The 24,412-nt window shown below is 44.6% G+C and overlaps 1 protein-coding gene across 1 annotated transcript in view; it reads left to right on the plus strand.

The window, feature by feature from the left end:
- Positions 1 to 24,412, plus strand: part of LOC141147984 (uncharacterized) — a gene marked incomplete at its 3' end in the record, with an annotated part of 183,235 nt that overhangs the window by 84,792 nt on the left and 74,031 nt on the right. Inside the window, 2 exon segments of the mRNA XM_073635139.1 lie at positions 15,618 to 15,725; positions 23,519 to 23,836. Of these exon segments, the coding sequence (XP_073491240.1) occupies positions 15,618 to 15,725; positions 23,519 to 23,836 (426 nt within the window).

Here is a 24,412-nt window from a genome sequence, read left to right on the forward strand (position 1 = left end):
GGCCCACACAGGTGCTCCAGTGTATACTATAGGGGTGTCTCCATCTGTGAAGCTTGTACAAAACAGGTAAAGTATTGAAGCTTGACAAAGGACACTAAAAATTCTACATCTTGGAACTCTGCCAAAACAATTGTACCCCACTTCCAAGCAATGTTTCATATTTATAGTTCTTCCCTCAAATATCCGTGTGCTAAGTATACCATTTTTTTTTTACATAAGGGAGAAAAGACTCGGAGGGCACCCCTCATCCGAGGAGACCAGAGACCCCCCATCTCTGGAAAAAGGGGAAATGCACCCAAGACAAACAGAGCAGGAGGAGGAAGACGTGGTGGAAATTGGCACCACAACAGGTGAGTGTCTGCGACCACAGGCTCAGGTAAGAGATGGATGCCGGCATATTTATAATACATGTTTTTTTTTGTTTCTATCTTTTTAGGTGATCGTGATGTTGTGGATCCAGATCCTTTCACCTCGGAAAGTGCACATATCCTGATTGGGGAGATCATGGGGTGTAATAGGGACTTGGAAAACATCGACAAAAACATCAATGATGTTCTTCAAAAAATAAGAACATCATTGATGTTTTGGGGAGAGTTTAAAACCCCTCCAAATCCCTTTGTTTTTTGGTGTGCTACAATTTTTTAAAATTTCTTGTCAAATTGGAGAAAAGCCAAATTTTGAAGATGCACACAGTGTGTCAACATGTGCTATCTGTCATCACGGGAGATCAATGGACGCGTTTTGGGGATGCAACCCCTTCCTCAATGATAAAGTAGCTGAGAGGAAGGGGTTGCTCCCCCAAAACACGTCCCTTGATCCCCCATGATGGCAGCTAGCACATGTTAACATTCGGCTATTTGTGTGCATCTTCAAAATTTGGCTTTTCCTGGGGTGACTTCACCCCATCTGAACGCAATATCAAACACAGTTTCTAAATACTCATGTCTGATATTGCCTTCAAGTTCTACCAAATGTGAAATTTGTAAGTTCAAGATTTGTGTCTTTCTTGTTGGTTTTAAACATGCCTGTTTTATCTTAAATGGACATTTCTACTTTTTCTAATGTGACCCCAAAAATTGTTATACAACAAACATGTTGGTTTGTTTTAAAAAAAACTTTTCTAAATGCACAAGTGATTGTGCAGGTATTAAAGATTGTTAATCAAGAATGTGTGGATTATTGTCTCAACGCTACAACACTTTTGTGGTGCTCTAATTGCTGTTTTCTGTGACAATGGGTGTTATTTCCTAAGGGCAAATCCACTTTGCACTACAAGTGCAGTTTCAAGTGCACTTGTAGTGCAAAGTGTCTTTGCCTTTAGTAAAAAACACCCAACAGTGCTTTGTAAGGTTACACAATCATGCCATTTTCAGGACTCACTACATTTCTGTCAGGGTCAGCTAAAACAAACACAAGCAGTAAATGTCACCAAAGATTTGCTTTTTTTTTAATTTGAAAAAGGTTTTACACATTGTCTGGCATATTGATAGCCCCCCTACCTGCAAAGAATTCAAGGTATCTTAGCCGGACATCACGGGCACTCAGGGGGGGCAAGCCAGGACGGCCACTTTCAAGAGCCGTCAGGGTTGGTTCATTTGGAATTCCGGCCTCAGGCCCAACTGAGCCAGCATAGTTGGCAGAATCTTGCCGTAAAAGGTTGTGTAGAACACAGCACGCCAGGATAATGTGGTTCAGTTTGTACTCCGCCATATGTATGGGTGTAAGAAATAGGCGGAACCGGCTGGCCATGATTCCAAATGTGTTCTCCACCACTCTTCTGGCTCTGGCCAGCCGGTAATTAAAAACCCTCTGGTCCGGGGTGAGGGTCCTCATTGGGAATGGCCGCATAAGATGGTCCCCCAGCGCAAAAACTTCATCCGCAACGAAGACGAATGGGAGTCCTTCCACATTGTCTTCTGGAGGTGGCAAGTCCAAGCTGCCATTCTGGAGACGCCTGTAGAACTCCGTCTGGGCGATGACTCCACCATCGGACATCCGGCCATTCTTCCCCACGTCCACATACAGAAATTCAAAAGTAGCTGACCCCACCGCCAACATCACAATGCTATTGAACCCCTTATAATTATAATAGTACGACCCCGAGTTGGGTGGTGGGATGATGTGGACGTGTTTCCCATCAATTGCCCCTCCACAGTTAGGAAAGTCCCACCGCTGGGCAAAGTGGGAGGCCACAGTCTGCCATTCCTGTGACGTGGAAGGAAACTGTGGAGTAAAAAAAAAAAGAAATTAGTCTTTTTGCACATAAACATGGAAAGCAGATTAGACACAAACATTCTTGGCCAACATGAAGATACCAGCACATTTGGACATTCTGCTATTACCTATCAAGATAATAAGAGGATACAAAAACGTTAAACAGTACCATTTGAAAGTATACAGGCAGGCCCTTGCACTACATGCTTTGGGGAATTCATCCATAAATCTGACCACTAAAGTGGTGGGTATAGTGTGTTTGGGTTTGGCAAAGTCAGCAGATAGATGATTGAGGATAGATAGAGAATTGTTATCAGCTGACTTAGCGGTTGGGGGGAGGGAGGGTTCAAAATGATTTGGGGACACCCAAAAAAAGCCTCTGGCACTCTGCCTGAATTTGAAGCACCAATCACATTTCAAAACATTTAAGGGGTGTTTGGGGTAAAGCACTACTATGGAGCTGATAAAATACATTGTTAAGTGACTACACAAGGTGAATATAGGGCCAGGAGACCATTCTGGGGAGGTAAGTGAAGGCAAATATGTATGAAGGACAACAAAAATGATTACATAAAAATCCAGCATGAATGAGGACAAAGGGGACATTCACAGCATATTCCAATCATGGTAATTAGGGAATTAGGAAAGAAATACAATATATTAGCAAACATTAAATACAATAAAATGTGATATTAAAGGATAAAAATCTTACCTTAATATACTCCTTCTGCAGGACCTGGATGATGGCAAAACAAGTCTCTGGGATAATGATCCCTAGAGCCTGGGGGTAGATGCCCGTCGAGAACTTGAGGTCCTGCAGGCTTCTCCCCGTCGCCAAGTACCGCAGGGTGGCGACAAGCCTCTGCTCCGGAGTGATGGCTTGCCTCATGCAGGTATCCTGCCTGCTAATATAAGGGGTCAGCAAAGCCAACAAACGGTGAAATAGGGAGTCGGTCATCCTGAGAAAGTTCCTGAAATCATCAGGATTATTCTCACGGATCAAAGGCATATGACAGAACTGGTCACACTGAAGCAACCAATTCTTGGTCCATGAACTCCTCCCCACCCTGTTCATGGACTGGACTTGTGTCAAGGTCAGGACCCCAACACCAAGCCCCCGCACAGCACGAACTCTACGAGGAGTACGTATATGCAACATGGCTAGAAAATGGTCGGCTGCTCAGAACGAAGTAACAGAACACACTGAAGAACAGCAAGGCCTGTGAAGAGCGACCTGAAAAACAGTAACGAATGAACAAGAACAGAATGACAAGAGTCACGCGTCACTTGCTGCACGCACTGAAGAGCAGATTCAAACCCACAAGCACAAACTGAACAGCAGAAAACGATCTGAAAGCCACGAGTCTGAAAAAGCGCGAATCGTCTCTCACCAAACTTTTACTAACACGAGATTAGCAAAAGGAGCCCAAAGGGTGCCGCGCTTGGTTCTGAACTGGCCTTTTCTAGTCTTGTCGTACGTGGTGTACGTCACCGTGTTCGTGGCGATCGGAAATTCCGATAACTTTGTGCGACCGTGTGTATGCAAAACAAGTTTGAGCCAACATACGTCGGAAAAAATCCATGGATTTTGTTGTCGGAATGTCCGATCAATGTCTGATCGGTGTACGGGGCATAAGACTGAGATGCCATTAAAGTTCATGTGCGTGTAAAGGCAGGTGTCTCAATACTTTTGGTACTATAGTGTATGCTAATTGTATGTCTGTAGAACACCCCTGACGTGTGCAGACACACCCAGGCCAGCCGATCTTAGACTGATAATACGGAAAGGATTTCCATTGACGATTGCTACCCTTTTACCCAGATACTGGTAGCTTTGGCAATCCACTTTCCCCATACCTCAGTATTTTTTTATATTGGTCCAACAATTCCTGAAAGGAGTATGGATGCTGCCATTGCTGACTTACATTTCTTTGGTGAAAATAACCCAAATCAGTGAGTATTATTTAGTCTGTAGGAAAGTTATAGAGTCCACAAATGATGGTATATATCTGAAAATGTATCAATCCTGATCTACTGACGGCCGATCTAATTTCTTGAGGCCCAAAAATATCAGGACAGTACAAATTTACCCCAAATGACCCTTTTTTGGAAATAACCCAAATTAGTGGATATTATTTAGTCTCTGTGAAAGTTATAGAGTGTACAAGCTATGGTGCAAATCATTGAAAATTGATCACATCTGATCACATCTGATGCACTGACGGCCAATCTCATTTCTTGAGGGTCTGAAATGTCAGGAAACTACAAATACCCCCACAATGACCCTTTTTGGAAAGTAGACAGTCCAAGGTATTTAGTAAGAGGAATGGCAAGTTTTTTGAAGTTTGTAATTTTTTTGTCAGAATATTGTAGAAAATTAAGGAATTCTTTATTTATTTTTTTTACATATTGTCACCAGTGCTGTACAGCGTTCTCATATAACTGATGTGGTGGTGATCAGGGATACTGACTGGTGACAGTACAAAAGAAACCAATTTTTTAAATAATTTATTTACATTTTTTTTTTTATTACATTTTTTTCCTCACATCACATGGTACCGGCAGCGAGCTGGTACTCGGATCGGTCATCGGTCGTGTTCCGTTGATGCGGCCAGTGACAGATTGCACCTCTGCATGGCCCCACGATCAGCGCATCCTAACAGTACATCATATGACGCCCAGTCAGGATAACTGAACCACTGCTCGACCGTCAATTTTCTACTGGCAGGGCGGAAGGTGTTAGCCAATTGATGGCACCTGTACGCAGATATGCGGCCTCACTGAAGTGGGTCTTTATTTGTGAGGACGCATATATGTGTACCTCTTTTTGTTCTGGGAGCACTCACTAGCACAGCACTCACGCTACTTGCACTAACGATCGGGACCCAGGACTCCCGGTTCCCGGTCACCTGATCGCTGTGATAGCCTCTGACTGGCCATCACAGTGGTCGGTCACTGTGCAGCCCACCTCTATGTTTTCTTCCTCTTCTGAATGGAGAGAAAGATACAATGGGGGAGATTTGCTAAAACTGGTGCACACAGAATCTGGGCCAGCTCTGCATAGTAAGCCAATAAGCTTCTAATGCCCTGTACACACGACCGGTTTTCCCCCTTCGGAATAAACTCTGAAGGTTTTTCTGACGGAATTCCACTCAGGCTGTCTTGCATACACACGGTCACACCAAATTCTGACCGTCAAGAACACGGTGACGTACAAAACGTATGATGGCACTATAACAAGGGCTCCTTCTGCTAATCTCGTGTTTATCTTGCATACAGAGGAGCGTTTTTTCCGATAGGAATTTGCTCTGTCAGAAAAATATAGAACATGTTCTCTATCTAAGTCTGTCTGAATTTTCGAGGGAAAAATCCGATGGGGCATACACACGGTCGGAATATACGATAAAAAGCTCCCATCAGACTTTTTCTGTCGGAAATTCCGACCATGTGTACGCGGCATAAGGTTTATTGCCAAAGCTTAATTGAACAAGCTGAAGTTAGAAGCTGATTGGCTTGCTATGCAGAGCTGCTCAAAGCATATACAACAACCTAAAATAATGAGTATAATGAACTTGGAAAACATTACATACATATAACCATAATGTAAAACATGAATGCCATAACAAGGAAGCAAATATACATAGTACATAAGTGTGATGGAATAAACCTTGTGGTGTAAAAATAATTGTTCATAAAACCAATGATGGAAATGGGGACTGCATCCTTAAAAGCTCGACACGTTTCATAATTTGATAATCTGACTCATCAGGAGCGGATGCTGGAGTATTTGTAGATAATAAAAGATAGTATAAATAAAAACCCATGTTATGGGAAAGTTATACAGTGGGTCAAAATGTGGAAACAAATCCAGACAATCACATTGTCTGATTTTTAAAAGAATTTATTTGCAAATTATGGTGGCAAATAAGTATTTGGTCAATATCAAAAGTTCATCTCAATACTTTGTTATATATCCTTTGTTGGCAATGGCAGAGGTCAAATGTTTTCTGTTCACAGGGTTATCACACACTGTTGCTGGTATGTTGGCCCATTCCTCCATGCAGATCTCCTCTAGAGCAGTGATGTTTTGGGGCTGTCGCTGGGCAACACGGACTTTCAACTCCCTCCAAAGATTTTCTATGGGGTTGAGATCTGAAGACTGGCTAGGCCACTCCAGGACCTTGAAATGCTTCTTACGAAGCCACTCCTTCGTTGCTCGAGTGGTGTGTTTGGGATCATTGTCATGCTGAAAGACCCAGCCACATTTCATCTTCAATGTCCTTGCTGATGGGAGGAGGTTTGCACTCAAAATCTCATGATACATGGCCCCATTCATTCTATCATGTACACAGATCAGTCGTCCTGTTCCTTTTGCAGAGAAACAGTCCCAAAGCATGATGTTGCCACCCCCATGCTTCACAGTAGGTATGGTGTTCTTTGGTTGCAACTCAGCATTCTCTCTCCTCCAAACACGAGTTGTGTTTCTACCAAACAGTTCTACTTTGGTTTCATCTGACCATGACATTCTCCCAATCCTCTTATGGATCATCCAAATGCTCTCTAGCAAATCTCAGACGGGCCCGGGCATGTACTGGCTTAAGCAGGGAGACACGTCTGGCACTGCAGGATCTGAGTCCCTGGCGGTGTAGTGTGTTACTGATGGTAGCCTTTGTTACGTTGGTCCCAGATCTCTGCAGGTCATTCACTAGGTCCCCCTGTGTGGTTCTGGGATTTTTGCTCACCGTTCTTGTGATCATTTTGACCCCACGGGGTGAGATCTTGCATGGAGCCCCAGATCGAGGGAGATTATCAGTGGTCTTGTATGCCTTCCATTTTCTAATTATTGCTCCCACAGTTGATTTCTTCACACCAAGCTGCTTGCCTATTGCAGATTCAGTCTTCCCAGCCTGGTGCAGGTCTACAATTTTGTTTCTGGTGTCCTTCGACAGCTCTTTGGTCTTCACCATAGTGGAGTTTGGAGTGTGACTGTTTGAGGTTGTGGACAGGTGTCTTTTATACTGATAACAAGTTCAAACAGGGGCCATTATTACAGGTAATGAGTGGAGGACAGAGGAGCCTGTGAGAGCCAGAAATCTTGCTTGTTTGTAGGTGACCAAATACTTATTTTCCACCATAATTTGCAAATAAATTCTTTCAAAAATCAGATAATGTGATTGTCTGGATTTGTTTCCACATTTTGTCTCTCATAGTTGAGGTATACCTATGATGACAATTACAGGCCTCTTTCATCTTTTTAAGTGGGAGAACTTGCACAATTGGTGGCTGACTAAAACTGCAGTGTTTATCCTCATGACACAACACAGGAAGCACCTCCATGGTTAACAGAGGACGGAATTAAAATTAGACTTGAGAAACTTAACATTAATAAATCACCGGGACCAGATGGCTTGCATCCGAGGGTACTTAGGGAACTCAGTCAAGTGATTGCCAGACCGTTGTTCCTAATTTTTACAGATAGTCTACTATCTATATTTAAAAAGGGCCCAAAATACATCCCTGGGAATTACAGACCAGTTAGCCTAACATCGATAGTATGTAAACTCTTGGAGGGGATGATAAGGGACTATATACAGGATTTTAGTAATACGAACGATATCATTAGCAGTAATCAGCATGGATTCATGAAGAATCGTTCTTGCCAAACCAATCTATTAACCTTCTATGAGGAGGTGAGTTGCCATCTAGATAAAGGAAGGCCTGTAGACGTGGTGTATCTGGATTTTGCAAAAGCATTTGACACAGTTCCCCATAAACGTTTACTGTACAAAATAAGGTCTGTTGGCATGGACCATAGGGTGAGTACATGGATTGAAAACTGGCTACAAGGGCGAGTTCAGAGGGTGGTGATAAATGGGGAGTACTCAGAATGGTCAGGGGTGGGTAGTGGGGTGCCCCAGGGTTCTGTGCTGGGACCAATCCTATTTAATTTGTTCATAAACGACCTGGAGGATGGGATAAACAGTTCAATCTCTGTATTTGCAGACGATACTAAGCTAAGCAGGGCAATAACTTCTCCGCAGGACGTGGAAACCTTGCAAAAAGACCTGAACAAATTAATGGGGTGGGCGACTACATGGCAAATGAGGTTCAATGTAGAAAAATGTAAAATAATGCATTTGGGTGGCAAAAATATGAATGCAATCTATACACTGGGGGGAGAACCTCTGGGGGAATCTAGGATGGAAAAGGACCTGGGGGTCCTAGTGGATGATAGGCTCAGCAATGGCAGGCAATGCCAAGCTGCTGCTAACAAAGCAAACAGAATATTGGCATGCATTAAAAGGGGGATCAACTCCAGAGATAAAACGATAATTCTCCCGCTCTACAAGACTCTGGTCCGGCCGCACCTAGAGTATGCGGTCCAGTTCTGGGCACCAGTCCTCAGGAAGGATGTACTGGAAATGGAGCGAGTACAAAGAAGGGCAACAAAGCTAATAAAGGGTCTGGAGGATCTTAGTTATGAGGAAAGGTTGCGAGCACTGAACTTATTCTCTCTGGAGAAGAGACGCTTGAGAGGGGATATGATTTCAATTTACAAATACTGTACTGGTGACCCCTCAATAGGGATAAAACTTTTTCGCAGAAGAGAGTTTACCAAGACTCGTGGCCACTCATTAAAATTAGAAGAAAAGAGGTTTAATCTTAAACTACGTAGAGGGTTCTTTACTGGAATTCCCTTCCACAGGCGGTGGTCTCAGCGGGGAGCATTGATAGCTTCAAGAAACTATTAGATACTGTAAGCACCTGAATGACCACAACATACAGGGATATACAATGCAATACTGACACATAATCACACACATAGGTTGGACTTGATGGACTTGTGTCTTTTTTCAACCTCACCTACTATGTAACTATGTAACTTTTTTGCCCCACTGTATGTAAAAAATGTTAAACAGATGGTCTAATTCACAAACTTACATCTCATTAAATGTTAAACCGGGGGGGGGCGTGTCTGGACGAGCAGCAGAGAGGACGTGTGGAAGCCGAGCTCCACTCAAAGCACTAGCATCCACAGCCATCCTAGCCCATTTTTACTCTTTCAAGCCGCATTCTTCTGACAAGAGAGACTGGCTTCCTCTCTGTTACTGACGCTGTGGGGTATTGGCTGGATTTGCTGCATTTTTCACAACATGGGCTGCAGCCAGACCTGAGCCTTGTGTACCCACCGCCATCTTGGGGCCTGCTGAATCCCTGAAGCCCGCCGCCCTCCTCTCTCACGGATCGGAGGACACGTGGGACCTTTGTCCTGGCTCCTAAGTCAAATCGCCTCCAGCTACAGGGCTCGTGTGGAGAAGTAACATCACCTCAGGATCTCCTCTTTTACCGACGGCTCCCCTCAACCAGACGCCATCTTGCGGCCTGCCGCTCCGTCCTTTACATCTCAAGGACACAGTGAGTAATGCGGCTGCCGCCTATTATTTCCTCTGCCGGCTCCCTTAATAGTGTCTCCGCGCTATTGTACCATCCGGTCCCCGAATTCCGTATTATATAAAGACGTCCCGGGCCGGTAAGGCCGGATACTGTTTTCAGGAAAGTCCGTGGCTTCGGCCTGCTTCTGGAGGTCGGCGGCCATCTTGGTGCTCCATATACTTCCTTTATTAGCCTGAAAGCCGGCAGCCATCTTGTTGCTCCAAATACTCTCAAGCTCATTCCAAGCTAATACATTCTCTGCAAAGCTACTGTTCCTACAGTCTTTACTCAAGATAAATCTCCTGGCTCCTCTCTGTTGCTGCTGAAGTGAATTTATTTCTATCTGCATACTACCTGCATGAGTATCTTTCTGCATGATATCTCTACTTTGATGTATGCATGGCATTGAACAGATATGAGTAGGGGGTGCCCCTTGAAGCTATTGGCCGTATAGTTCCAGTTATGCCAGCCAAAATGCCTAAACTCCGGGCTGCCTCAGGTAAAAGATCAAGTAAGAGATCACTGTCCATTCCAGTTTCCACGGGTTCCATTCAGCAATACTTAGCCAACGCATGTGGCGACCAGGCCCGAACCTCGAGAACGAGCGCCTCTCCATCATCTTACGCTGCCTCTGAGGGAGAGCTCTCCGACCTCCTCATATTGTTCGGACCTTATGGACGACCCTGGGTCTCCCTGCTGGTTCCGAAATGACTACACTAATGAGTGGTCTCAAAAAAGAACTTGCAAGTATGTTTCACAGTTTGGAGAAATCCATTAAAAAAGAAATAACCGCTGTTAGATCTGATATGTCACATATCCTGGTCAGAGTAGAGGAAACGGAGCAACGGCAGGACACACAAGCCCTAGCCATTAAAGAATTACAGGACACTGTTACCCAGCTGGCATTTGCCCATCGGGCCTCTCTGTATAAGCTCGAAGACCTCGAAAACCGTAACGTAGAAACAATATACATGTTCGAGGTCTGCCGGAAGCGACTGGAGATAATGACCTTGAACCATCTAAAAGAGGCATCTTTAACACCATCCTGGGCAACCCTGTCACTGCACCGTTACGCTTTGACCGTGTGCATCGTGCATTGAGACCCCGTAATGCTAACACTGTTATGATGAAGATGCGGGGCTTGCCTAACATAGACTTTGACGGGGCAGTTATCACCATATATCCGGACCTCTCCAAGGATACTTTGGACCGCCGTAGAGCCCTAAAACCGCTCCTTGATCAACTACGCTCAGATGGGATCACATACAGATGGAGTTTCCCAGCTTGTCTGATTGCCACAAAAAATGGTCGTTCCCATACACTAAGATTTCCTGAGGAACTCTCAACCTTTTTACAGGATCTTCACCTTCCGTCCATGGAGCTCCCATGCTGGCAGGATCCAATCCCCAAATTTTCGAGTCCAATGGATACACTTTGGAGAAAAACCCCCTTGAAAGAAAAGGCGTACCTCTCTCCCAGGTTCTACACAAAACCATGGCTGAACTGAGTATTTTTCATCTACACTAATTTCATTAATGTAGACAGTCATTCTCCTACAGGGTTTTTTCTACTTTTGTCCGGTTTTGGCCGCAGTTTTTTCTACTTTTGTTTGACTATACTTGGCCAAAGATGACTCATCATTGATCTGACCAATGTTCTATTTTTTCTTTTGTTATTTGGTTCACGCTCCAGTTTGGTCTACATTTATGTTACCTGGTAGGATACATATTGGTTGAAATAATCCTGGTCCTACATAAATGTCCTTTATATTTCTAACTGGAACTAATTGTTTACCTATAGTCATAAGTTATATGTTCTTTTTTTTATAGGCCGTGTGCTGTCGGGGCGCACTTCCCTCACTACCCCTTCCCTACAGCGTAACCCCGTCCCCCTCTCCATTCTGGGGTTGGCGAGTGCGATCGGCCTTAAGCTATCCTATTTAATCCCTGTTCAGGGACTGGGATGGCCTCTCGCTCTCTTTCCCCAATGGTACCACTGCAGATTTCTGCGTGTTAATCATTTGTTTCCCACAAGTTATACGATTCATGTATGCAATTTCTACATATGTTCATCCTCTTCCTCGTTTCTCTCTTTCTCTCTCTGAATATTCTCTTTCCCTCCCCCCCCCCCCCACTCCCCCCTCCCTGCTGGCATGCATGTCAGGATAAGCTGAAGGAACACATTTTATTTTAACAATGGCCACGTTAAAGGTTATATCATACAATGTCAGGGGTCTTAATGTCGCTGCTAAGCGACACCAAATAGTTTGTGAACTAAAACAGGCCGCATGCTCTATTGCCTTTCTTCAGGAAGCGCATCTAACCCACACAACACCTGTTAAATTGACTTCACCCCACTTTCCGCAGTGGTATTATAGCTTATCGGACACCAATAAAGCTAAGGGTGTAGCCATTGGTTTTTGCAGAAATGTATCCTTTAGGTTATCTGATATGTTAGCGGATGACCATGGTCGTTTTCTTTTCCTTTGGGGCTTCCTAGGCAACACTCAATGTACTTTGGCAAATGTGTATTGTCCAAATCAAAATCAGCCTACTTTTTTCTCACAAATCCTTACTAAATTGTCACACTTCGCCAAGGGTCTTACCCTTCTAGCGGGAGACATAAACATGGCACTAGACCCAATATTGGATACGTCCCAAGGCCGCTCCAACATTTCTTTCAAACGACTGAAATTTATCAAAAAAAGGCTTCTGGACCTTCAATTAATGGATGTTTGGCGCCTCCTCCATCCCAAGGAGAAGGACTTTTCACATTTTTCCACAACACACTAGTCCTATTCCAGAATAGACAATATGTTCCTAGATCATTTTCATCTCCCTCTCCTACAATCTACCCACATAGGCACCGCATCTGTTTCAGACCACACACCTGTGTCAATGACGTTGACCATGTCTTCCTTACCACGACGCAATAACAACTGGAAACTTAATGACTCCTTTCTTACTGATGAAGCGGAGGTCTCCTCGTTAGCTTCTCATTTATCACAATACGTTAAGGAAAACAAGCCCTCTGATACCTCTCCCTCCATTGTTTAAAAAAAAAAAAAAAAATGTTAAACCCGAGTGATACTGGTGTGCAAGAGTCGCCATATCAGTCTCCCCGGGAGCTGAGGTGTTGAAATCCCCCGGAACACCAGACCCACACAAAGGCGCCCCCTCTAGGTCAGTGTCTGTATATTTTTGGTAGGAATTTTTTTTTTAAAAATACATTTTTTAAAATTAGAAACAGTTAAAATGGTTGTTAAGCCACTAGCTCATCTTTTTATCATCCCCTCTGTCAGATAAAAAGCTGCATCCTAGTGCCTGTGCTTTATATAAAAAAAAGATTTCTACCTGTTTTAACAGTATCTTTCAGCGATAAGATGACTCCAGGCTGTCAGCTCTCCCTGTGTGATATCTCCAGTGGGCGGGGCCGAGATTCCCCTGCTGATGTCAACCAGGGAGGAGGGGAGGAGAGAGAAAAGAGCCTGGAGTCATGTGATTACTGGAAGACACTGTGAATACAGGTAGAAATCATTTTTTAACCACTTTTAATCGCTTTAACCACTTGCCAACCAGCCACCGTCATTATACTGCAGCAGGTCGGCACGTTCCCACAAGCTGTTGTAGCTGTACGTCGGCTCCTTTAAGCAGGATAGCAGGCGCCCGCTGCACAGCGGGGGTGCCGATGCTCATGGCCGACGGTCACGAGCGATCATGGGCACGAGAGGCAGAACAGGGACGTGTGTGTGTAAACACACAAATCCCTGTTCTGTTCTGTGAGGAGAGACAGATCGTGAGTTCCTAATAGCTAGGAACACCCCTGGCCATAGGTGTGCACAGCCTATTGCATTAGGGTGTGTACCTTACAGCTCAAATACACATGTGTATGCATATGTATTTATAGTGACGGTGTCAGTAGAGCAGTAGACGGTGTCATTAGGACAGGGATTGGTGTCAGTAGGGCAGTGGATGGTGTCAGTAGTTTTCATTTTTATTATTTTTTACAATTCTATTTTTTGTATTTTTAACATTTTTTAGGAGCCCCATCAGAGGGCTTTGGTGAAGAATTAGGGATTTAAACAGGGGGAATCTGCGCCACACAGGATGATTAAGGTGTGCCTAGGCACGCCCTATGCGCATGCCTATGCCCCTGACATGTGCAGACACAGCCAGGCCAGCCGATCTCAGCCTGACCATGCTGAAAGGATTTTCATTAACAACTGCTATTCTTTTCCCTATATACTGGTAGCTGGTACAATCCACTCTCCCCCAACCTCAGTATTTTTACTGAGAAACATATAAAGGAAAAAAATGCTGATCCATTTTTTAAACTTGTAGCTACCTAGCTGTCTCTGGTCTTGGCACTTTCGGAGTCACTTACTTGAATCAGGATGACGGCAAGGCACCTAATATTTTATAAAGGGAGTTCAGCGCTGAAAGGCCAGGCAATGTTTTCCAGTCTTCTTTAACCCCTTCCTGCTGAGTGTACGCATATATGCAGCTTCTTTGAAGTGGGTCTTCTTCTGTAGAGCCACATATGTGTGAATCAATGTTTGTGCCGAATATGATTTTTTTTGTATACCATTTAAGGCCAGTTTTCCTTTGATAAAAACAAAAACAGAAGGAAAAAAAAAAACAGAAGGAAATAGCCATTACCAATGAAAGCTTCCATTGCGGTATAATTCATCTGGACACACTAAGTTGTTATATGTACAGTTTTACTTACTCATTTCAAAGTTGCAAAACTGGGTTCAGCCATTAAAGCGGAGTTCCACCGAAAAATGGAACTTCCGCTTTTTGGAATCCTCACCCCCTCTGGTGTCACATTTGGCACCTTTCAGGGGGGAGGAGGGAGCAGATAACTCTATAATCCAGGTATTTGCTCCCACTTCTGGACATAGATCACCGCGGTGACTGCTGTGACCTATGCCACGTCCGGCGCCTACTCCCCCCCCCCCCCCGCAGTCTTCTGGGAGACACACAGGTCCCAGAAGACAGCAGGGACCAGTAAGGATGCGCAGCGTGACTCGGGCATGTGCAGTAGGGAACCAGCAAGTGAAGCCTTGCGCTTCACTTGCTGATTCCCTTACCGAGGATGGCGGCGGCAGCACCCGGGGGCTGAGGGACAGATCGGCTTCGTGACCCGACATCGCGGGCGCCCTGGACAATTAAGTGTCCATATATTAAAAGTCAGCAGCTGCAGTATTTGTAGCTGCTGACTTTTAATATTTTTTTTTTTTGGCAGAACTCCGCTTTAAGATTTAGAAGAATTTTTTTTACAATAGAACAGTTTATAAGCATATCACAAGAAAAAATATCTAAATTCACTTCTACATGGTATAACTGGATACAATTCAAATCCTCTTCAGCCTACGAAGCAACTATTGTATAATCACAGAAAACAATACTCAACAATAGAATACACGAGACATTAGAGGAAGAGAGAAAAGAATAAAGAAAAAAAAAGGGAAAACTCAGATACAAACTGAACCCCTTAACCCATTCCTCTACTTAACCCCCCCCCCCCCCCGCTCCTTTTTTTGTTATTTCATTTTTATTTTATTTTTGTATTATTATTTAAAGATAGTCATAAACTGACATTTTCTAAAATCACTTTACTAATGTAAGAAAAATTGAAATCCCTCATCTACAAGTTAGAATACAGAATCAATATAGATCTGAATAATACAGTATGTATATCTCTGTAAAGTATTAATTGACTCTTAATTATTACTAGAACCCATTTTGCAGAAACAGAATGTTTTTCTTTCTCACTGTACGTTAATGCATTCAAATGTTACAATGGAATGTTGTATGATTTTCGTATGTTCATTCAATAAGAATTTATGAAACAAAAATAAAAAAAGATTTGCTTTACCTTCCATCATGGAGGATTTAATATCAGTGTAAATGTAATGAGTATAAAGTGTAAAAATAAACCATATTCTACTTTCCTTTTGTTTTCAGATCTAAAGGCACGGTATAAACTCCATGTTGTATTGGCCAGTGTAGCGCTGATCTTAATTACTGGAGCTTTAATCATTGTTCTGTTATTCAATAAGCAAAGAAGAAAGCGTAAGTGACTTGAAACATTTTTTTACATGATAAAGTAAAGGCTTGTGTCCTGTCTGTTACACGAATAAGTATCTTATCTTATCACCAGGCAAGTGTACCACCACCCTTTAAGAATGTATCAGCATGTCTGTAACAAAACATTAGGACACGCTATAACCCGCATGTGAATCGCACAGGAACCACATAGCATTCCTGAGCAATTTACATGTGATTCTGTGTGGTTTGATTTGAGTCCAATTATTTTGAATGGGTTCAAATCGCACCAAAAAATTGCAAGTATCTTTTTTGGAATTGTACTGCAACCGCATCGCATGGTCTTTTTGTACCATGTAATCTGGTGTGGGCAAACCGCACTGCGTTTACAATCCTTTTCGAGTGTCCTTAACTTTGTATCAACACTCAAAGTGAATTGCAAATACACTATGATTGCAATGCGGTGCGGGAAACTCGCAGGGATCGCTGTTTCCCGCACTGCATATCTGTGAACTTAGGTCTAATATCTTCTACAACTCCTTCTGGGATCATTAGAGGGCCCAATTACACTTGTGCATTGCAACAATGCATGCTAAAATGCATACAATAAAGTATTTTGCCACAATGCATGCCAACATACATTCTCTATGTGCATTGCGCTGTCATTCATAGTGTATGGACCAAAACGCACTGTACAGTAGAATGCATCTCAGGTTGCACAGCAGCCCAATAAATACCATACATTGTGGAGCGTTGTGTTTTGAAAAAAAAAAGTCATGCAAATATTTTTATCCATTGTGGTACATTGGCAGCCCATTCATAATGAATTGGCTTCCTTAACGAAATTTAACACATGTTAATGTGTGAATGTACCCTTTAAAAAAAAAAAAGACACCGTTATCTTGCCATGCAGAGCAAAGTGACAGTGTCTCTGCAAAAGCCAACTTCTTCCCCCGCAGCCAATTATATAATTTTCCTGGTTATTTGACAGTGCCCAGGCCTAATGTTTGTCAGCTAGACCTTGGAACTGGCCCAGGGTAGGCCAGGTATTGTGGATGGCTGTGGAGGAGGAAGGAGCCCAGAGCGATTACTGGTATAGTGGGTATAAGGGGTTTGGAGAGGAGGCTTCATGCCTTTCCCCTCTGTCTTTGGCCTCAAGGGGTTTACGGAGGAGGCCATATGCACAGGTAAGATGACAGTTCTAAGATGTGGAGATGGGGCAAGGCTTATTGATATATAGAACAAACTAAATGTGAAACGCCACAGTGTAAGATTTTATGAGCGTTTTATTTGTTTTATTGGGGTATAATTAGTTTCCCCAGTGTCTACATACTATTGGCCTTCACTTATACTAAACTGACCTACTCCACTCCATCATTCAACAATACAATACCAAAGTCTATGCAGCCTATGGAGGCATTGCCATTGGATCTTTTAAGGGTTGGATGGGGCCTAACCCCAGTGCTATATGAACATGTCCAACATGATGGGGTGGGAAAGCGCCCAAACAACTTTTTGGAAGGATTCAGCCTCTCCTATGCCTCCGACTAGTGGTGACAGGAGTGCGGAGTGGTATGAGTGCCTGGCAGGATCAACAGCAGAAGGATCAGATGGCCGGCACAGCTGACGGGATGGATCAGTAGACAGGAACTGCAGACTGGACAACTCAGCAGACAAGACAGCAGACTGGATGGATCAGGCAGACAGGTGAGCAGCCTGGATGGCTCAGCAGACAGGCCCAGCAGACTGGATGGATCAGCAGACAGGTGAACAGCCTGGATGGCTCAGCAGACAGGCTCAGCAGACCGGATGGGAGTCCAGGATCGTCAGACAAGCTGGGTCGGTAAGCAGGCTGGCAGCAGAGGTACAAAAGGAGCAGGCAGAGGGATCGTCAAACAAGCCAAGGATCAGGTACAGGCAGATAACAGGAATAGTCTCAAAGCAAGCCGGGTCAAAACAGGAGCAGATATCAGGTTTTCAGGGAACACATACACAGAGCTGCAGAGCAAACAGAAATGATGCAAGTGCCAGACAGGTTTAAATAACCCGCCAGACACTAACGAGTGCATGTGTGCGTGCGCATAGACGCCCGCAATCGTGCACCGATGGGTCTAATCTGCCTGTTACTGGCAGGATCTTCATGACATTGCCCCCCCCCCCCAAGGGGCAGCCTACGGATGCCCATCCGAGCCAATTTTTCAGGATGGGACCTTTTGAAGGATTGAACCAGACTCTCAGCGTGGATGTTTTCTTCAGGTTCCCATGAATTCTCCTCGGGCCCATAGCCCTTCCATTTGATCAGGAATTGAGTTTGATTGTTTCTTCTCCTGCAATCCACTATTGCTTCTACCTCTTCTCCTCCTCTTCCCCATCTACTAATACAGGATCAGGAGGGTCAGAGCTTCGACCAGGAAAGAGATAAGCAACAGAGGGTTTTAATAGTGTTACATGGAAAACAGGATGAATTTTAAGTGACTCAGGAAGTTTCAACTCATAACTCACTTCATTGATTTTCCTCTTCACAGGAAATGGGCCTATGAATTTAGAACACAGCTTTTTCGAAGGGCATGCCATCTTCAGGTTCAGTGTAGACAACCAAACTAGATTACCGGGTGCCAGTAACAGTTCTCCACGTTTCTTTTTATCAAAAACTTCTTTATTGTGTTCCTGTGTCCTGGCCATAGTTTCTTGCAAGAGCTGATTGTTGAGAGAAAAAAAATTTATTGTTTCATGAACTGCTGGTACAGGACATTCTGGGATGAAGCTGGGCAGGAATGATGGATGGAAGCCATAATTGGCAAAAAATGGGGTTTGTTTTGTAGCAGAGTGCATAGAATTGTTGTAGACGAATTCAGCCAGCGGAAGCAAAGAGATCCAGTCATCTTGAGTAAATGAAGAAAAGCAGTGGAGGTATTGTTTGAGGGTTTGGTTGGTCCTCTCTGTTTGCCCATTTGTCTAGGGGTGATAAGTGGAAGAGAAAGATAGCTCGATCTTTAAAGCTTTGCATAAGGACCTCCAGAATCGGGAAGTAAATTGTACCCCCCGATCTGAGACAATGTTGGCCGGTACTCCATGGAGTCTGATGATTTCTCTGATGAATACCTGTGCAGTCTCAGAAGCAGAGGGAGTGCCTTTCATAGGGATAAAGTGTGCCATTTTTGACAACTGATCTACCACCACAAAGATGGTGGTATGGTCCTTTCCTGGGGGTAACTCTACAATGAAGTCTATGGATAACATCTTCCAGGGTCTATCCGGAACAGGCAGTGGTCTCAATAATCCCCAGGCCTTGGCTCTACTGCTCTTGTTCCTAATGCAAGTGACACAGGATTCCACAAACTTCTTGCAGTCTCTGCCTACCTGAGGCCACCAGAAGGTGCGTTGTACCAAATCGGTGGTTTTAGTTATGCCAAAATGTCCAGCTAGTGCGTGATCGTGACAGAGTTCTAATATAGGGACTCGTATGCTTTCAGGTGCAAAATTCTTGTCCCTGTACCAAAAACAACCTGTCTTTTGCTCGTAGTTCCGATTTAGCGGGGGGCGTCCACCCCAGAGTAGCCTGCTTGATCCAGGAGAGCAAATCTTCCTGCAGCAGAAGAAAATTCCCTGGAGAAACAAATGGTATCGGGGAAGTCATTTCTTTGGATTTGTGAAACATTCTGGATAGGGCGTCAGGTTTTGTATTCTTAGAGCCTGGCCGGTAAGTAACATGAAAAGAGAACCTGGAGAAAAACAACGCCCATCTGGCCTGCTGTGGCTTCAACCTCTTTGCCGACCTCAAGTACTCTAAGTTCTTATGATCAGTGAAGATCAAGAATGGGTGAGTTGCTCCTTCAAGTAAGTACCGCCATTCTTCAAGTGCAGATTTGATTGCCAGCAGTTCCCTATCCCCCACATCGTAATTCCTTTTGGCAGTCGAAAGTTTGCAGGAGAAGAAGGCTACCGGGTGGAGCAGTGCCTTGGCTCCTTGGCGTTGGGAGAGTTCTGCTCCAACAGCGATCTCAGAAGCATCTACCTCAAGTACAAATGGCAGGGCGGAATCAGAGTGTTTTAGAACGGAGGCAGATGTAAACAATTCTTTGAGAGATTCAAAGACAACTTGAGCTTCTGGGGTCCAATGGAAGCGAACCCCCAGGTTGGTTATTTGGGTAATAGGGGCAATGATGGCAGAAAACCCCTTAATGAATTTCCGGTAGAAATGAGCGAATCCAACGAAATGCTGGATTCCTTTTTTGTCAACAGGAACTGGCCAGTCAAGTATTGCAGCGATCTTCTGCGGATCCATCTTAATACCTTCTATGGAGATGATTAATCCCAGGAATGGTATACTCTCTTGTTCGAATTCACATTTTTCCGACTTTGCGTACAGGCCATGCTGTCGAAGTTGTGTCAAAACACACCTGACGTGTCTGCGATGAGCATCTAGGGAGGAAGAAAAGATTAGAATATCGTCTAAGTAGACGATGACAAACAGATCTAAATAATCCCGGAAAACATCGTTAATAAAATTCTGGAATGTGTCAGGAGCGTTACATAACCCAAAGGGCATTACTAGGTACTCAAAGTGCCCAAAACGGGTGCGGAACGCAGTTTTCCACTCATCTCCTTCCCTGATGCGGTCCAAGTTATAGGCTCCTCGAAGATCAAGTTTAGTAAAGATAGTAGCTGTTCCCAGTCTCTGGAATAACTCGGGGACCAAGGGAAGGGGGTACCTGTTCTTGACGGTAATTTTATTTAGCTCACGGTAGTCTATGCAAGGCCGAAGTGTGTGATCCTTCTTCTCTACAAAAAAGCTACCCGCACCTGCCGGGGAAGTGGATGGACGAATGAAACCCTTCTTTAAGTTTTCATCGATATAGTCCTTAAGGGCCACCTGTTCTAACTCGGTTAACGGGAAGATTCTTCCGAAGGGAATTTCAGCCCCTGGAAGGAGCTCGATAGGGCAATCATAAGCCCGATGGGGAGGTAGAGTTTCTGCTCCTTTCTTGCTGAACACGTCAATGAAGTCATGGTAGGCTTTCGGGACAGTTTGGCATAGCTCAGCTTCAGTGTCCAGACATAGCAAAGGAAAGGGCCCATGGGGGTCCTTTGAGGCACAGAATTGCTGGCAATAAGGAGAGGAAAAAGTGACCTCCCCTGTGCCCAAGGCATTCCAAGAATTTCAGGAAACAGAGGTGAGGAGATAATGTCCATACGAAGCAGTTGGTGGTGGGCACCGGCAATGGTGACTGGCAAAGGGAAAGTCTCTTGGATAACCGGCCCAGATTTAATAGTGGACCCATCAGCCAGGTGAATGGACAGTCTTTGGGTTCTAGGAAGCAGAGGAATCTGATGTCTTGTTGTCCATAAAGCAGCTGAAGGCTCCTGAATCAATAATAGCGGGCACTGAGTCTTTCCTGGAAGCTGCAAAGAGATAGAGAGGGTAAGATGAGAAGAGGTCTGGTTTCCAGTAAGCACATGTTCAGGAGATTTTCGGAAACACTTACGAAGTTTAGTAGGGCAATTCTTGACATAGTGACCAGGTTCCCCCGCAGTAGAGACATAAATTATTTTCCCGGCAGCGTTGGCGCTCTTCCATAGTAAGAGAAGGGCGAAGCACCCCCAACTGCATGGGTTCCGAAGTGTCCGTTGTAGAAGTGGACTGAGAGGTAGGGGCCGGATGCAGGTGACTGGGCACTCTAGGTAACATCCAGGTTGGTCGGGAAAATCCAGTTGCTTTTTCCGACCTACATTCCCTCAGCCGCCGGTCAATCTGTATGGCAAGATTGATTAATGCGTCTAGGGTCTGAGGCACACCAACTCGGGCTAGCTCGTCCTTCAAAGGGTCAGGCAGACCCATGCGAAACTGGTAATGGAGCGCAGTGTCATTCCAGTCAGTGTCTGCGCTCCACCGCCGAAATTCAGCCACATAATCTTCTGCCGCTCGGCGCCCTTGCTGAAGAGCGTGCAGTGCGGCTTCGGCAGTTGCAGAAAGCTGAGAGTCTTCATACAGTTGAGTCGTGGTATTGAAGAAGGTGGTAAGGTTGGTCAACACATCGGCTTTCAGTTCCAGGAGGCGATGGGCCCAGGTTTAAGGTTCACCCGAAAGTAAAGAGATGACAAAGCCCACCTTGGTGGCTTCCAAGGAGAAGGTACGTGGCTGGAGGGCGAAGTACAGTTCACAGGAATTGCGAAGTGCCCTGAATTTGCTACGTTTCCCAGCAAATTTTTTGGGTGTGGGGACACGTGGTTCGGGCGGAAGCATCACCACCGTAGGAGAGGATGCGGTGCCTGTAGAAGAGGTAGAGGCTTGAGGGGTTCCTTGAATTCCAGTGGGGGAAGACAGTACTTTGACCCGTTCCTCCAACCGGGTGTATCCTTCCTGAAGGCTTTTGACAGCCTGGGTCAGGCCTGCTAAGTGCAAACAAAGTTCCTGCATAGGAGAGGTTCCCTGCTCAGGCTCAGACATGGCTGTTTGCTACTGTTACGTACCTAAAGGGTGAGCCCGAATTGCAGAGGATGGCCTCTCCTACGCCTCCGACTCGAGGGCCCCTGGTAGTGGTGACAGGGGTGCAGGAGTGCGGAGTGGTATGAGTGCCTGGCAGGATCAACAGCAGAAGGATCAGATGGCCGGCACAGCTGACGGGATGGATCAGTAGACAGGAACTGCAGACTGGACAACTCAGCAGACAGGACAGCAGACTGGATGGATCAGGCAGACAGGTGAGCAGCCTGGATGGCTCAGCAGACAGGCCCAGCAGACTGGATGATCAGCAGACAGGTGAACAGCGTGGATGGCTCAGCAGACTGGAGGAATCAGCAAACAGGTGAGCAGCCGGGATGGCTCAGCAGACAGGCCCAGCAGACTGGATGGATCAGCAGACAGGTGAACAGCCTGGATAGCTCAGCAGACTGGCTCAGCAGACTGGAGGGGAGTCCAGGATCATCAGACAGGCAGGGTCAGTAAGCAGGCTGGCAGCAGAGGTACAAAAGGAGCAGGCAGAGGGATCGTCAAACAAGCCAAGGTTCAAGTACAGGCAGATAACAGGAATAGTCTCAAAGCAAGCCGGGTCAAAACAGGAGCAGATATCAGGTTTTCAGGGAACACATACACAGAGCTGCAGAGCAAACAGCAATGATGCAAGTGCCAGACAAGTTTAAATAACCCGCCAGACACTAACGAGTGCATGTGCGCATGCGCATAGATGCCCGCAATCATGCACCGATGGGCCTAATCTGCCTGTTACTGGCAGGATCTTCATGACACAGCCCTTATACGTCTATTTCCCAAAGACAAACTCTGGATATGATGCTGAGCACGTGCACTCAACTTCTGGCCAGGCTCTACATCTTCAGTAAAAGAATGTCCATTCAACCCTTTGGAAAGACCACCAATTACTGGTCCCATCAGTGGATTGCTGTTCCATATGAATAAACAGTGATAGAGGCCAGGCTTGGAGACTTGGGGAATATGATTGTGGCTCCCACAGCATACATCCTAGGCTGGTCATACAGTATATCATTTTCTTGTACAATTTTCCTTTAGATTTACCAAAACTACAAAAAAATTAGGTTAAACCTAAACACTTTGAATTTGTATGCAGTTAGGCAGGCCCTTGCACTGTAAATCTAAAGGAAACTGTATAAGAAAATTGTATAGAGGAGGAGTGGGGATCGGTAAGTATAAGAGTTGGGTGGGACGATGGGTGGGGCCAATTTAAAGGATATTTGTACTAAATGTACAATCATCCTCTAATGATTCTATTGCCAATTTTCTGAGTCTGTTCTACTTCTGTGCCTCTGTAAAGATAATATTTAAAAGTTTCTTTTTGGTATTACAGGCTTTCCAAAGGTGAGGAATATCACTCGCTCCTGGGGTGGAACTTTCAGCTTAGATGTGCATCATTTTTACCCAGAAAAAATTACTGTATCGTGGGAGGTGATCCAGCCACCGTCAAGCACAGAGCCTCATCCCATAGAATCTACCATTATAATAACTCAAAACCAAGATGGAACTTTCAATGCCACCAGCACTTGTGAAAGCCTCAGAGGGCTGATCAATGAAAACGAGGTATATGTTGTGGGAGCCGTGGTGGATCACAGAAAACTGAAACACGTAAAACGAAGAGAATGGAGAAGCGATGATAAAGATACCAAAAGTATGATCAATAATTTATTAAGGACAACATTGTCATAAATCTGACATGGTTGAAGCCCAAAATTCAAAATATCATTTCACTAAAATGACTGGTTTTCAATTAGACACATACTTGAGGTGATTGTAGTCATATTAGTGCAATTGTGACAAAGTACTGTCCGTGTTACTTTTTTTATTTGCACTAACATATCATTTTTCATGGACGAGCTTTCGGGGGGTGTCCCCTTCTTCAAGGTCCAAGCAGTACTGTTTCACAAAAGTTTTAGCAGAAGCTAAAATGTTAAAACAAAACAAAAAAAAAATAAAAATTAGACACATAAACACAACTCCAGTTCAAGGTTTGCTTACTTAATTCAAAAAATGTGGTTACCTTTCTTTACATTTTGTAGCTCCTGATAAAAAGCATGAACTGTGGAAAAATGAGAGATGAGGAAGATTAGTTCATTTTTTAGATATTCGTGTGTTTACTTTAAGGAGGTATTCCAGGTAATACTGCAACGTGGGGGAGGGAGAATAAACCTCAGTCCTATGTTATCTCCAAGCCAAGACCTGGAGCTTAAAGTGTCTGTAATGTCTC

The sequence above is a fragment of the Aquarana catesbeiana genome, linkage group LG06 (assembly GCF_042186555.1).
Source record: "Aquarana catesbeiana isolate 2022-GZ linkage group LG06, ASM4218655v1, whole genome shotgun sequence".
In the NCBI taxonomy this organism is placed as follows: Eukaryota; Metazoa; Chordata; class Amphibia; order Anura; family Ranidae; genus Aquarana; species Aquarana catesbeiana.